Source organism: Watersipora subatra, chromosome 8 (assembly GCF_963576615.1).
Source record: "Watersipora subatra chromosome 8, tzWatSuba1.1, whole genome shotgun sequence".
Lineage (NCBI taxonomy): Eukaryota > Metazoa > Bryozoa > Gymnolaemata > Cheilostomatida > Watersiporidae > Watersipora > Watersipora subatra.
The window spans coordinates 24355797-24372844 of NC_088715.1; the positions used below are offsets into that span (position 1 = coordinate 24355797).

Sequence of the window (17048 nt, forward strand, 5' to 3'; positions counted from 1 at the left end):
TTATTACAATAGAGTTATCACAATCGGGTTAATCACAATTAAGTTATCACAATAGAGTTGGTCTGTCTATCTGTAAAGCCCGTCCATCTGTTGGCCTGCCTGAGATCCCAGAAGGAATAGACATTTCATCAAAAATTAGCCAGAAAATGTAGAAACTAGTACTTCCTCGCTCATATACACACAATCACAAAATAATATTTTGTCATTGTCGTATAGATGTAAAATACATGTATTTATACGACATCGGCCATAAATATTGATTCTTTACTGTCAAATATATTACTGAACAGAAAAAAATGTATGGTTAGATGAGATGTAAAATGAATACTGTAACTTATTTTTATTGCAGTGTTTTGTCGATAAAAGTACTAAAATTTTAAAAGCTGTATAATCAAATATTTAATGAAGTAAAGTGTAACTTGTTGTGAATAGTTTCAATTATTTTGCAGTTATTGTTGAATACAATATTTAAAAGATGACATTTTAAATCTTAGGTAAATAACATGTAAAAATGATAAATAATGATCACCATTACAATTGTTGCCATGAAAAGCACTTTTTTTTCGTCAGGGTTGAATATATATTAATAGCTTTATTAAGTGATAAATTAATATTTTATCACGAAACTTCTTACCAAGTTATATGTGTTATTTTAGCGTTATACATTCATAAACAAATCGGAGCGTGTGGTCTCGACTACATTTTGATGGATGTACATAGATGTAGTTTATTTGTTGAAACAGGAGTTGTTTACTCTTTAATAAACTAGTTAGACAAATATATTTGCGTCGTTTACAGTGTCTATTATACGATGCTACAAACAGACGGAAGCAATACCGAATGAAGGACATTCAGCTTCAATCCTACCTACCGTTAAACGTCGTTTATGTTCCCCCCAACCTTTTGACGTTTACGAAACGTGGTCTTTTTTGATTTCTCATGGCAATACTATTACGGAGGTATTTCGAAAGAAGAATCTACCACGAGATGATGTACAGCTAGAAAAAAATTTATGCCCGAAGCTCAACATTTGCCAGATTTTAGCAGGTAAATAAACATATTTGATACCGATAGATCGGCTCTTAGTTTTGACTCTCGTTCGTCTTCGTCTAGTCCTTGTCGTCGTAAAAGAAAACAATTCAGTATGTTATATAACGTTTGTTTGGAAATTGTGTACGCTTATGATAATTGTAGGGTGGAAAGTTTTAAGCAGTTGGTATTTTTTTCGGTATATATAAAATATTATGGGAATAATGTTTTCCGTAATTTTGTTACAGTAGCGTTTTATTTTTATGATTGTTTATGCACACACGTTTTGAACTTCTGAAGACCCTAACCTAACTAAAGATGTACATCTTGAGCTTTATTACTATTAAGATAAAGATATTAACTATTACTTATTTGAAAGCTCCCATACCAATCTGAAGTAGCTGAAGTAGGCTTAGGAAATAATGTTTTTAGTAGTCAGTGGGCTTCTATGTACATTGCGTAACCATACGTTTCGGGGTATCAGCTGTAGATCTGTGATATTAACCTCTTGAAAAAACTGAAAATGTACAGCTGGTAATCTTGGCAGGTACACTGCAGCTTCATTAGGCCATATTGAGGCACTTCACTGTTGCATCATAAATGATTTTGTTTGTTCAGTAGCAAATATTTTTCAACTGTTGAAAAATTTCATTTCTCTATTTCATAAAACATGTATTTAGTTTTATTAAATTATACAATCTCATTGTATCAACATGAGGTATCCACGTTATTGCTCAGCTTGTACCATTTTGACTATTTTGTGAACAACTGCTTCATTATTCGAAGAGGTGAAACTCAAGCTTATACGTTTTTTTGTCAATTGGGATTTTTAATTGTATCTAGCTCATTAATGAAACATGTTCCGGTGTGTCTGAAGAATGATCTCTTAACGCCTCTCGGCACTTGCCATTTATGACAGAATTGTATTGTTTAACTAGATCTCTATCTTATCTGACAAGCATATGTTTGCTCTATACAAAAGATTTGCCGTCTGTTTGCATCCCTGCTAAGATGGCATTTACAGTCTTACCTACAGCAACTGGCTAATGATGGGATTAGTTTGTCTTTACGGTCTCTTTACTTTTAATCGATGCATATTCATTCCGTTACTTCCTTTTGACGTCTAATAAAGTACTGTATGGCGACTCGGAATGTGCGCCTAATCTTCCCTTAGTTATCTGATAAGATTTTATGGCCAAATATTTTTTGAGATCTCTACAATTTAGGAGAAGTTGAATGATTAGCCGTTAATAGGCTCATGTAGAGGTTTGTCCCGTTTGAGTATCCTTCTGGAATTCTCGGACCATCTGTTCATCATAAGTTTAAAATGGATATTTTGGTGCTTACATAATAAAATAATTAGAGTTGTGTTAAATAAGTTGATTGAATGATTTTCAATACTTTACTGGATGAGTACTGGGGTACACCATAGGGAAGAAAGGTTTTCTCACTCACTCTCAACTTACGCACACCACGAGTAGCCAAGCCACAAATGGCTCACCTCAGTATATTAAAATTTAATGAGCATATAGTAACATTGAGCTATGCGTACTGTACGCCTTTATCATGCTGGTCAATGCGCCTTAGGTTGTTCACCATTAGAAAGAAGTAGCCTTTATTAATATTTCTATCGGTGACTGTAAACCTATTTTTTTCAATCGTGGTAATGAGCTAATAGTGCCATCAGCAGAATTGTCTTACCAAGTAAAAAACAGGCTATTGTCGTTCAAGCCAAATGATAGGCACACGCAAAAAATTAGCCTCTCCCTAGAGCTCACTATAGCGCTTACCAAGCTGATAGTATGATGCATATCTTTTTGTTGATGCCTTTAAGGCTTGGCCACACACTATGAAGGGCATCATCAACTCATACTGTAGATATTTGCCGTGGCGACACTAATGGCCGATATGTTGTTTTGGGGAATAGATTGACCACTGATGATTATTCTTAATCGGGAATGATCATGAGATCCTTGCTAGATTTTTCTACATTGTTATTGAAGTATTGTCAAGATATTTGTATTATAACATGGACTCTCTAAGATTTGTGATAGCTATAGCATTTGTGCTGCTTTTTGGATTGCTTTACCTTAGTAAAAAAACACTGCACATTATTTATGAGAACAGGCAAGTAAAGAATTAGTCAAGCTCATTGCATAGGCCTACATTAAACTACGGGTAAAAATCATTTTGACGCATTTGGTTAGTAAAAACTTTATGCCATATATTTCATAAATAGTTTCAATTCATACTAGAAGTGTTTAATATATATGCTACAAATGGGAATATCTTTGAACAGATAAATAATTGTTTGCATGAAGCTCCTGTTGTGATCTTCATTCGCAAGCCAATCTTTGATGCAAATAGCTTGGATTGAATAAATTCGGATCATAATCAACTATTTCAGCCAATCACAAATGTGTCGGTTTGATCTCTACAAATGTGGACCAACTTGTTCATTTGAAAGCAACGCATTTGGAAACATGCATTTGGAAACACAGCTGATGATGCATAGGAAGAAGCCATCATTGTGATAACATCAGAGAATTGCGTCACCTCTGAGCAGCCTTATCTCATCTCTGTCCCTTACCTCTTTCTCTAGATCATTAATTCATCTGTTGAGTTGATTAGTCTAACACAGTTAATGGAAGCTCGTTGGACAACTTTCTTGTTATCTGAAGGCATGCTATTTGATTGTTCCTTTTTATTGTTGGTAGATATTTGCATGTTTACAATGAGAGACATGTTGCTGGAGCTGTCTTTGTATCACAACATCTGCCGGCCATCTGACTATTACTACTTTGTCTGTTTATGTAGAAATTAAATGCTCAGGGGATTGTTCGGCTTTTGTGCACATTTTTCATACTCTTAACTCATAACTCTTCGATTCATTCCTTTCTATTTTTACGGATTGTGGCTTGCCTGAATTAAAGTCACCGGAATCTGTTTAGTCTTTCATGTTGCGATTGAGCTGCTTGTTTTGAAGGCATCTTTCTTATGACTCAGTAATTCTAGGTAGGCTGAAGGTTTTGTAGCTGTCTGACAGAATTAAAAAGCCACATTTACTACATCAACAGCCGATAGTTTGTGTATTTAATCACCGTGTAGTTGAGTTCTCTATTTTATACTTCTGTGTACCGAGGTGTTGCTAATTTAATTGCTGTTTATCTGAGCTTTGGAATAATACAAACTTGCTTGAGTAAAGACAAAGGCAGCCACTTGTCTCGGAATATCTCTGAATGCCTAAGCCCAAGAATGTACATACGCTCAATAGCGACCATTATGCAATGCTTCAACTCGAAATGTCTGCCGACTTATCGCGAACATAGAGAACAAGTTCAAGTACAAACTGAACACATTGATTATTCGTTACAATACCTTTATAATCCTGCGCCGGACAATGTCTCTGGCCAGGCGTGTCTGAGCTAGACTTATTAAGGTAATATGCCCATAAATTATCAATCATTCAGACACTGAAGATCAACTTCCATAAACTTTATCTAGGTGTTAGCAGCAAATGATTCCAATGCGAATGAATGGCCCATTCAGAGCAGATGCTTTGGCTGTGGCTTATGGATGCTTTGTCTGTGGCTTGTTCTAGAGTACTATTCTTACGAATTGTTAGGCTCCAAGTGAATAAGTCCGGGGCATACAACGCCACAAAGATTAAACATGTGGTCATCTGCTAAATAACATCACAACCTGTAAGGTGCAATGTTTAGTCAAGTCCGTGTCACATATATCTCTTTAGTTTCACATATGAACTTTGGATTGAATGATACAAAACTCGATTATCAAAGAATGGTAGTCCATATTGTTAGGATATTTCAAGTTACCCGTCAGTAAATTTTGATATGATTGGCTGTCTATGCAAACCCTTTATAAATTATTAAGAAATGCTTCTATTGAGTGCTATTGATGAAGCTAGCTAGAGAAGAGCGTTACGCATTATAGCCTTTAGGGCACAAATGCTTTATTAAAGAATGTGTCTGCGGTCCATCTTGGCATGCAGTATTATGAAATGAGTCTATGTAAATCATTTCATGATATTGAGTAAAGTCTATGCTAATAAATTATTTATTGGACTAACTGTCTATCTGTTGAGTTTTCATACATAAACTGTTATGTGATGTTGGGGTAGGGAAAAATTTGCTTCATCCTTTTCGTAATCCGTTTCACACAGTTCTTTTTTTACCTAAACTTTCTAGCTGGTTTGTGGCGTTCAAGACTCATTTCACCGCATTCTAGACCACCAGATCATTCTCTAGTTCAGCTCAGACTGATAGGTATAAAACCACCTTTTGGTTTTACACCTATTTTACAGCTCTTACCAGAATCGCATGTCTAATTTGTCATATACTGCTACAAGCTGGTGTCCCTTTGTATCGAAGGCTGACAAAGGAAACTTACAGTGCTTTCAAAAGGTATATTTCAGGGCTATGCTACCTGATATGAACAGTTATGATCAGAATCTAAATTCGCGTAATGCTTAGGAGTGAAAATGTGTTGTTAAATATTTGCTGTTTAAATTACTCAAATTGTATCTCCAATCTGCTTGACCATCCATTACCATCCTACTTCCCCAAAAACCACTACACCTTATACCAGACACCAACTCCTTGTCGATCCACATTATAGAACAGCTTTAAATAATACGAGCTTTTTCTTTCAGTTCGCAGAATTTCACTTTAAGCTAGTTTTGTTTATTTCATTTCCGTTTGCGGTGTAGTATTCTTTGAAAGACTTGTCCTGTGATATAAAGTTCATATCTACAGTATGTCATCAGATTCAGTCATCGATCAGTACAGTGATACTTCAACTTACGAGTGCTCCAATGTATGAGAAACTTGAGATACGAGCCAGCTTTTATTTAAGCAAGTTTTAGCACTAACATATGAGCCATGTTTGAGATACGAGCACGTGAGTCAGTTGCCAAGTATGCCGGAGGTGTTTTATGAGAACAGCATCACTCTGTATTTTTTAACTGCTCAGGTTATACTTTTATACCGTGTTTTTTTGTGCGATTTTTAGTGCAGAATTAAAAGTACTCTGCGTTGACCGAAAGTTTGCCGGTTAAATGAAAGATAATGCAAAGCAAAAGCGAATGATAGCAGTTGATATTAAACGAAAAATTATTGAAAAATATGCAAAATGTGTATGCGTGATTGAGCTAGCTCAGCAATATGACAGAAATACATCCACAATTATCAAACCGAAGGATTATATTCAGGGCATTTAGTTCGCAAAAGGACTGGCCATAGTTTCTAAACGGCGCAGCGATCTTCACGACCGCTGATGGAGAGACTGCTCAGGCATTGGATAAACAATTGGCCATTGACAGCGTAACTGAAACGATGCTATATGGAAAAGACCGGTGCTATCTAGCAAAACTATAAAAATAGACATTCGGACAAGTTGGCTAGTGGTCGTGCATTAACCTTTTGTGAGGACACCTGCGTTCGTCCTAATCGCAACATGTTGAAAGGGCGACAAAAGCAAACGTTTTTATATAGGATTATCTTAAAACGGCCGGCTAGTCGTGAAAGCGAAAAAAGGAAAAATTAGCTCACCAGCGAGAAACTTCAAACTACGAACGCCGAAGAACTTTTGATTACGTTAAGTTAAAAATGAAAGTTTGCTTTTAGGTTTGATTCTATGTTTGTCTTTTAAGACATTGATAAAATCCAATTTTATCAAAGTCAACTGTTGTAATGAAGGATAACTTATATCTCCTCTGGCAAATGCTAGCATTAGCTGCTATTGTATGTATTTAATTTTACATTTTAATTAATCACATTTCCTTGCATTATTTTTTAATTGTTGCTTTTTGAAAGCATTTGGTAAATTAGGACAATAACCAACATGTTCTTTTTGTTACAATATCTTGTTTTGAGTGTTTCATTTGGATTTTTTAGAGTATGGAAACCAATCAATATATATTTAACGGTTCTATATATAAATAAATTGCACCAACGTGCGAGTAAATTAACATACGAGCTCAGTCTCGGAACGCATTAAGCTCGTAAGTCGATGTATGACTGTATTTGTATTGTCAAAGATTCTTGATTCAAGCAACTGAGGTTATGAACATTATTACCATATTGGCTTTGTTGTCCAACATTCAGGTGTGGAGTGCCTGCCTTCAGACACACTTATATGGAGTTGAGTGAACTGGTTAACAATTATACACGTGTCCTCTGTATGGGTCTGTAAGATCATGTTTTGTTATGTGGTCCTGCTTCAATTGACTTGGGATGGTAGGCAGAAGTACATGTATGCTATTGCACTAGTAGGTATCAGGCCTTGAACTATGTCAATGTATTCCTGCCGTCTGTCTTTCCTAACCTGTTATTGATCTGGCCGAAGTAGCAGCTTCCACATTATCCCCGGCTTTCTCTCACTGGTAGCTTGGCTAATTCTATCAAATTGCCCTAATGAACATATCTATAGACGAGTTTCCTACAGGAGCTTCAATAAGTCGATAGGTCATTCATTGCACCCTCATTTGACTAGGTAGGCTCAGCTAACTAGTAAGATTTTTTGTACTCTGTTTGCTGCTGTTCATCGCAGTAGTAAAAAGTTCCCTAGCCTTTGTTTATGCTCTATTGTCTGTGTCCAACTGCCAATTAAGGAGTCGGCTCTCCCGTCTAAATAGGAATAATATAATTGCTGCCTATTATGTGATGTTAATTGTGATATTCATGAAGGCAGCGGTCTCGTGTCTGATTGGTTTAGGTATTTTCATGGTTATCATTTCATCAGTTAGGGATGGGCTCAGCTGTTTTGCTTCACTAAGCTCATTTGTCCAAGTAGATCCTATTGTACTGTGTTTATATGGGTGGCCTAAAACCTTTGTCATCAAATTCGGTGAAGTCGAGTCATCTCAAGTCATATGAAAGCCTTATCCCTTGTTCTTTTTTCATCTTAAATACATTTATACCTATGACATTGCATATATCGCGAGCAGATGTGCTACCAATTCCAAGTTCAACAACACAATGAATTTCGCTATTACTTTACCATTGACTCCCATAACCGGAAATCTTTTGAATATCTTCACCAAAGTTGTGTGCATTGTAATAAACTATTTCAGTTTGCATTATTCTGAAAGTTTTCAATTTTCAGTTGCTTTTCGAAACACTGGTTCACACTATCTGAGAAAACATATATTTGCCATGTTAGTTCTAGTAGTTTTTAATTATCTTGGTTGGTCATATCGTTATTCTGGAAAATGCTTCATCAAATATCTACTAGAAGCCTATAGCTTATTTTGCGATGTATATTTTTGTAATTAAAATTTATAATAGAATTAGTTTTGTAAGACTCTGTTTTGGAATACTGTAGTCTTCCAAATCAAATACAGTCAAACATGGATAACTCGCCCTCGGATAGCTCAAACACATGGTTAACTCGAACGGTTTTTTGGTCCGTTCTCACGTAATGATAAATTGCTTTAAATAACTCGACCTCAACTTGGTTAACTCGAACAGTTTTTTGCCCAACGGCTACCGAAACGGTTGTTATCGCTTTAGAATATCACTTTATTCCAAGTCCTAGAGTTTAACCTCAACTTTTTGTAGTTTATAGCCGTCGTTATTACCACGATCGGCAAAATATTTTTGTCAACGACTTTTCTAAAGGTTTGGTGAAATTTGATTTTTACCAAACATCCGCTTAGCGATGGCCCTTCGGAAGCAAGGAAAAGTGAGGTAACCTTCGCATAAACTTCAAGAAAAATCGGCAAAATTGATCTTGGTTAAAAGTTAAAACGCTCAAAAGAAAAAGATATGTTTTTTCTGAGCATTTCAACAACGATCAAGTTTTGCCAATTTTAATCTAAAAAACGTCCTGGCAATAACATCACCTCAAACAACAAACCAATCTCAAGTGATAAAAAAATCGCTATACTATTTGATAAAAACATTTTAAACTTTACATTAGAAGCACTTAATTTGAAACAAGCCATTTATGCTTTTGATTTATATTATAGTTTGTATATGTACATGTATCTACTAATAAATAAATACATGGACTTGTGACAGTGCTCTGATAACTTGAACGCTCTGATAACTCGAACACTTTCGCTCAGTCCCGTGAAGTTCGAGTTATCCATGTTTGACTGTTCTTAGAGGTATGATTCTATCTAAAATGACCATATTAAATTAGCCCCTGTTCCTTTATGACCTTTCAAATGACATGAATAAGGTTTCTGATAGTCAAATATTTCTACTATAAAACATCATTTATTGAGATATTTTTTGTTTTGTATTTTATCATCACTGCATCCATGAATGGAAGCATCCTTCAGGACGTATACATGCACAAACTGGGGTGATTTGGTCCTTTGTCAAACGAATACGGTAGTCTCTGGAAACTTACTGTCTAGAGCGATATTTGATTTATGGTGTTTGAAATTTATATCGTGATAATTTGTAAAAGTTAAATTATTAAAATGATGCTATTCGATAGACTTATTTAAAACCAAAAAGTAAACAAATACGACTATTAGTAATCCCATAGATGTGTACAAACATTGAAAGGAGTAGCTGACTTATTAAGATTGATGAATGTCACGAACAACTTTTATCATATTTTCTTGGTAAATCAGACACGCCAATTCCAATTTTGTACTCAAAATAAAGATTGGTCCACTAACCTTTAGAGTAACGGAGGCTTTTTTACAGCGTTTTAATATTAGTCTCGAAAACAACACGATCGGCACAACAAGCTTCGCTCATAAATATGTGACGGACGCTAGCTTTTTAGGAATGGAAATTGGGAATGTTTAGTCCGATTTAGAATGATAGAGAGGAGTGTATTAAAACCCATTATTATCTAAATTCAGCCTTCAAAAGAATCTCAGTTTTTTCTGAAAGGTAAATAAGCTATTTAATATTACATATTTGAGAATGAGCTGAAAAAGGCGCGATACCAACGTTAGCTTGTGATAAGATCGCGCTTTTTTGAGCTCATTTTCAACCTATTAAACATCCTATAACTAGCTACCAGCAAGTTTGAATAGTTTATCTACCTTTCATAAAAGACTGAGATTATTTTGAAAGCTGAATTTAGATAATAATGGGTTTTAAGACACCCATCTCTATCATTCTATCGGACTAAACATCCCTAACTTCCGTTCCTAAAAAGCAAGGCTACGTCACATATTTATAGGCAGAGCTTGTTGCGCCGATTGTGCTGTTTTCGCGATGGATATTGAAATGCTTTAAAAAAGCCTTCCCGACTTTGAAAGTTAGTGGACCGATATTTATTTTGAATACAAAATCAGGAATCAGCGTGTCTGGTTTACCTAGTAAAAATGATAGAAGTTGTATGTGGCAGCTATGCTTTAAGATTGATGATGCTAAACAACCAAATTAGCCTACAAACACTTAGTTTGCTTAGCTTTATATTAATTTTAACTATTTAACTTTAAACTATTGTAACTTTATATTTGTTAATATACTGGTTTGGGCGCGGCCAACTCAAACTTCATTTTTTACCATTATTTGTTCCTGGCCTGCAATTATGCTTTCAATGACATAACGGCGTGAATGGAGCTGAAGGATGGATTAGCGCATATAATAGGTTATAACCTTTCTTATGAATGTACAGATGCTTCTCAACTTATGAACGAGATAGGGTCCGGACAGTCGTTCGTTAAGCCAATTTGTTTGTAAGTTGTCTCCGACTATAACTTGTGCAGTGCGCATGGGCTAAAAGGTTATTATTTTTGTGAAAAAGTTTTCAAATAGCAAAGCGAAAAGTTTTATTCTGCTAAAAAAATTGTTTGAATACTAATAACGACTAGTTCAGCAGTGCAAAAAAGACTTGAGGTCAGCAGACACTATTAGAGCTATTGAACAGCCAGACGATAAAATCGTTAAATACGAAAGTGACAATCAAAGCGCAACCTGCTGAGCAAACGATGCAGATATTTTTGTTTAAAAATTTTTTTAATTTTTGTATTATAAGTATGTGTTGTTATGTCAGTTGTTCTTCAAGATATATGTGTGGCATTTGACAGATTATTATATAACTTATAAGCTTGCAGGGTTATAGCATATTATTTGATAGCATCATTGTGGTTATATAGACTTTTGCTTACTATGGATCGACGCTCATAACTCCTCTTCTATCGCACATAAAAAGACAGTTTGGCTGCAAACTGTAGCAATCGTATCAATGAGCTTTTATGCAACATTGTTAAATATAGTTATAAATGGTTATCGGGTAGCGTCTGTACGCGCGACATCATTCGTATGTCCGTAACGAATGTACACGAATGTCCGTAAGTAAGGTGGCTCTTTACAATTTATCCACTCCATAGGGATTTGTACTCACTTAGTTCGCTAGTACAGTTATTTGTGATATTGAATCGAGGTTGAATATTCATTTTTTCGCTCAAGCTTGCGCTGTTTGATAGGTTTTTTCGCTGCCGTTCTCCGCTTGAGGCATGACGAGCTGCTGTATTCCAACTGCCTTATCTTTAAGCCAATTTGCAAACTTATTAGATTGAACAGATGTTCGACAGTGAGCCGAAGCGATACTGTTTACACCTCTAGTCGTGAGAGCTTGCAGTGGCTCTTGGCTGTGTTGTCTATTTCCGTAACGATGTTTACTTTTTATTGAATTGTGCTTGTAATAAGACTCCTGTGTTTGTTTTACGCCTGTGTACTGTCAGAAGATGGATATGACCAAATAATCAATAAATGTGTGAGCGTTGGAGTGGTCGTGGGCAAGACATCTTTAGATATTTTGCCAGCTAGCTATTGCATGATTTCTTTCTGGTTGTTACTAGTCCGCTTATGTCTGTTCATTTCTGATTTGTTTTCTTTCAACTTTTCTGATTGCTTGAGCTTTTGTGCAAGCATTGGATAAGATTTGTTAGTGCTGGAGTAATATCGTTGCGATATCTTCAGCTGGGTTTGCTGGTTCCTTTTTCATCATTGCGCCTGTCTATTCATGTCTGATTCATTTTCATTCCACTTTTCTCAGAAGTTTTATTGAGGTCAACTTGGCAGTTGGCCTTACAGGATGTATGGATTGTCACCATTGCTATACCACTATAACTTTCACGGCAAACTTAGTCATGCCACCCACCTAGCTACACTTTATATGATTCCTCGTGACATAAATTTATTAATACATCTTACATTCACTCTGTGCGTAGTTTAGTTAAAAATACCCAAATTAATTCAAATGAATGTTTGGCTCTTTGATTGATAAATTGCGGCATACCTAATTACTAGTTAATCCAAAGTTAGTACCAAGATATGATTCATAACTCCTTTTTGTTCATATTTTGGTACCAATGACTGTTGTCCTTATCAGCGGTGTAGCCTGTTGGCTGTTGAGGATAATCCTCAGTTTTGCCTATAAAGTGTGGTTCCTATATTTGCTGCAAGCACCAGCGACAGCACCGCAGGCTATCGGCGGGGAAATGTAAACTTAAGCGTCGAGTACCGCCGGTAGTTGTCGGCGGTTAACGCAAGAGTTCACTGCTGTTCAACTTTGGCGAAGAGCCGCAGGCAAACCTCCCCAAAATGCGCTGTATAGGTGAAGGCCAGCGCTTTCGAGACAGCATGGCTAGCAGCTGTTGGCAGCATCACCAACATTGTGAACATTAGCCGCCGAGCTTAGCGCCCGCCCGCAAGTGTTTTGCTGCACGAGATTACCGCGGGGTCTTTCGATATGGGAACCAGGCTTTAATGAATGCCACACGGTATTAGATAAGATGATAACAACATTGCATTCCTCTTTTGGCTCCTAAACATGGTTTAACTGAACATTTGATTTAAGAAGTTTTCGCGGATAAATCTCCTGAGATGGAAAAGTAGAGATGTTGTATTATGTTCTTAGAAAGAGTTCTATCGTTGTCTAGTGTTTGTTCCATACGTCCTAACACCTGTCAATGTGAAGAATGTGTATTGGAACTGCGTGCAGACAGATTTGGACCATTTCTATAGTTTTGTTTTAAACAAAATGCATGGGTATCACTAGTCTTGGTTTGTACTAATTTTGTTTTGGTTTCTTTTGCAATAGGCTGGCTGCTTTGGGTCGCTGTCAAGGTTGACCCATGGAGTCGTCTGTAGGCTCGACTGGACACAGGGGAAAATCCTTCTACTGCCGAGACTGGGCGTTTGAGAAGCTGAAGACATGCCTAAACAAAAGACCCACATCATCAACTTGTGGAACTTTGGTTATGGGTGACAGTGGGTGTGGTAAAACGGCTTTCTGTACAGAGCTCGTCTGGCCCAGCAGACAATCTCCAAGCCAGGTAAGTCAGGCCGAGTCTAAGCGGTGTGTCGTTGAATTATTTTTGTCTGTCAGTGACGGTGTCTGACAAGCCTAAACAAGTCCTTTGGGTTGGTTACTTATGGCTACCACTATTGATAATACACCTCGCTTCTTGTTCACAACCTTGCAGTTTATTAAAGGTTGACTTGCAACAAAATTCACATTACAGTTATTTGGTATCAAAAGATTCACCATGTCTTACTCTGCTGTGATGTAGGTGCAAAATATGTGTAAATCGTTTTTAGCTTTTGAGAGCTTGTAATCACATTCCCACATATTTTGCATCTACAACACAACAGAGTAATACATGGTGCATCTTTTGATACCAAATAACTGTAATGTGAATTTTGTTGCAAGTCAACCTTTAATAATAATGTTATATACTATTAGCCTACGGTCAAGGTCACTTTTAGTGGTCCTTTTATAGCAATGTCGCTATTAATAATAGTGTCTTGACAATTTCCAAGGCACGAGCTAGTAAGATTGAGTAATTCAAAGTCCAACATATTTAGCTAAGAGGCAATGCCATCAGACTCAGGTGCCATGTTATTGGATGCAGGTGCTATCTCAGTCCTGGGTGCTGAACATGTCTGTGCCAAACATCAACCTGTCCACTCCATGAGTTCAGGTCGATTATTAAAAGTGATGGCTTATTCAGACTATTGTACATGGCATCTGGCATGGAATGCCACTGTAGTTTGTTAGACAGTGGCTTCTCTTGAAAGAGCACTCAGTCATGAACACCGAACCATTTCACCATAAGGTGTACAGATTTGATTTTTAGCTATAAATTATCTTTCGACTTACTGAAATTTACTACCATGAATTATCTACAACTCACTGCTGATTGCAGAATTCATCCGTACCTCGCGTATTCTATAATCATTCTGCAAATTGGAACAAGTTAAAATTCCCCGTGGTTATTTTTCAAAAGTTTAAATTTAGATGCTTAGAGAACGTAATATCTGGGAAAGTTTACAAAGACTGCCTTTCTTAAAGTCTGTTAGACCTTTGATTGTGCCAGCTTGGATGTTTGTTTTGTGATTAATCCACCATTTTTGGAGATTCTCCCAGATGAACTAATGAAATCGTGTGGTTTTAAGGTATTCATTGATTTCGAATTGATGTAGCTTGACTCTCTCTCTCAACAGTGAGCAAAAGTTTTAGTGACAGCTTCCATCTAAAGTTACTGTACTTTTCGGAATATAAACTGCACCCCTATATAAGCCAGCTGTATCTGCTTTATTTTCCAAAAAATGATAATAAAACAATACATAGGCTGCACCTTTGTATAAGCTGCAGAACTCAGGACGGTGCTTTTTAATGCGGCAACAACTTTGCTGTTTAAAATGGAACAGTGCCTAACGGCACTGTTTCGTGTTAACCGACGCTTTTTAACCTAGTGTCAAACGGAACAGTACCGTTAGGCATTGTTTCGTATTTTCTTTCACAGCTAGAAGCGCACTAACCGTAGATTCTGATTAATGCGCCCTAGCGGTGAAAGAAAAAGCCACAGAATAACCGCACCCTTATATAAGCCGCATGGCTCAAATCGTCACGAAAAAGTAGCGGCGAATAGTACGGTAGGAGAGGTGTGTAACACTGGCGACATCTATGTACTTTGTAGAAATCGTTATGTTAAAGACAAATTAATGTTAATCATCTTGGAGCAGTTTCAGATCGTTCAGGGTGCTTGCACATAGCATTAAAGATGTTATCACATTTAATTCTAGTAGATGTTATCAGAAAGTTTAGATATTTTTCTGTCGTTTGAGATTTTGTTTGTTGTTTCAAGTGATCTGACTTCCTGTACGTTTCAAGATTAAAATCGACAAAACTATCGCAGTTAAAACGCTCAGAAGAACAAACGTACCCAGACTTCCCAAAAATGCATCAATGATTGCGCTTCCTGTTTGACTCTCTCGTTATGACATCGGCTAATGCTTCATAATGCAGTGTTACGCGTCTCTATTGCCATATGTTTTATTTTGTATTTGCTTATGATTGCTGGAATAAAACTTCAAATATAGCCTCATTACCTCTGCTATAAATGATTTAGAGATAGGTTGTTTGGAATTTGTTTCATTGTTTTTCTCTAAACTCTGTGTAAACTTATCTGTACGGCTAGACTAGAGACGGAATAAACAGGAAGCGCAATTATTGGCTTCATCATGGCATATCTTCTCTTCTGAGCGTTTTTAATTGCGATCAGGTTTTGTCGATTTTAATCTTGAAATATCCTGGCAGTCAGATCATCTCAAACATCAAAAGCAATCGCAAATGATAGAAAGTTACCGATACTGTCAAAGTTCTACTACAAGTTCTACTAAAATCTACAAGTTCATATTTGAACGGTTACAACTTCTTTTAACTCTTTCACTACCGCATTAAATTCGCTATTCTAACCAAATTAATTTAAACGGATTTTGGTAAAATCGGTATACATCTAGTATTTACCCAATATCTCATACTCAATGCAGATATTGTTTTACTGTAAAATACATCTTATTCAGAACAAAATTCTCTACAAGATAAGTATAAAATTGTTTAGTGAATCCCACTCTCCCAAAATTTCTGACGCTTTCTTTGCGTTGAAAGAACGCGGTGAGTTTATTATTGCCATGATGATAGCGATTTGGTTTTTCGTTTTGAAAAATGATTAGAAATAGAATTGCTTAGCAAAAATACTTTTGATTGGTTGCACATGATTGGCAACAAGATTGTTTCATTGGAGACAAAATTTGATTGGTCTAACTAATGTGTAGGCTTCGTAATGGAAAGTGAAACCCTATTGATAAGTAGCGAAAGAGTTAAAAACCACGCCGATATTGAATATTTCGAGCTGAGGCAGCCATGGTTGATAAGCACCAGCTCAAGGAAAGATAACTCTAGCGCTGACCCATTCATTCTTTTCTATAAACTAATATCTTACCGAGTTTACCGGGCTAGCTGCTGAATACGTAACCGTGGCAACCGCTGATGAATATTCCCAAGTATGAACTATATTGACCTTACTGGTTGATGTTTGCAGTTGGATTTGTCCCAGAGACTCCTTGCTTACCACTTCTGTTCGGCCATTCGAGCCCAGTCATTGTCTCTTCCATATTTCCTTCACTCTATATCTACCCAACTCGCCAACTATGATGTCATCGGGGAGCAGTACCGTCAACTGCTCTCTAGACAGCAGGGTCCACCTGTCAGGTAGGTAGTGGCTTACCTTAAAGCTGTGTGTAGGTTAGCTGATAATCCGATTTTCTTGACTGGCGATTTGCTTCACGAGATCTATCGTCACTGAAGGTTAAAATGACGCATAAAAATATACTTTTCGTCATATAGCTTGTTAGTACACGTTAGTTTGTTAAGAGTGAAAAATTGAATTGCATTTGATCTGCTCTGATTGATCGTAACAATTGAGCAATCATCTGCAAATTACAAAACGAACTTCAACAAAATTCTAGTATTTCAGAAATTATCCTTTATCATTTCCAATTGTTTGTGATGTTTGAGATAATCTGTCAGCATATTTCTAAATGCTTTAACCGCCATCAAGTTTTGCCGATTTGAATCTTGAGACATCCTGGCAGTCAGATCACCTCAAACAAAAACAGTCACAAACGATAGAAAAATATTGATTTTTTCTTATTAAATCTACTAAAATTGTGTGTTGTTTATTTTCAAATAAGTTGAAACCATTCGACCGATTTTTGGGATCTTTTACAATT

The 17048-nt window shown here is 36.5% G+C and overlaps 1 protein-coding gene across 1 annotated transcript in view; it reads left to right on the top strand.

Annotated features, from left to right (window-relative positions):
• The first annotated feature begins 961 nt into the window (after positions 1 to 961).
• LOC137401457 (ankyrin repeat domain-containing protein 50-like) overlaps positions 962 to 17048 on the top strand; it is a 70744-nt gene continuing 54657 nt past the window's right edge. The window contains exons 1-3 of the mRNA XM_068087809.1: positions 962 to 1047; positions 13072 to 13306; positions 16358 to 16527. Coding sequence (XP_067943910.1) covers positions 13106 to 13306; positions 16358 to 16527 — 371 coding nt within the window. The 5' untranslated portion in view covers positions 962 to 1047; positions 13072 to 13105. The remainder of the gene's footprint in view (positions 1048 to 13071; positions 13307 to 16357; positions 16528 to 17048) is intronic.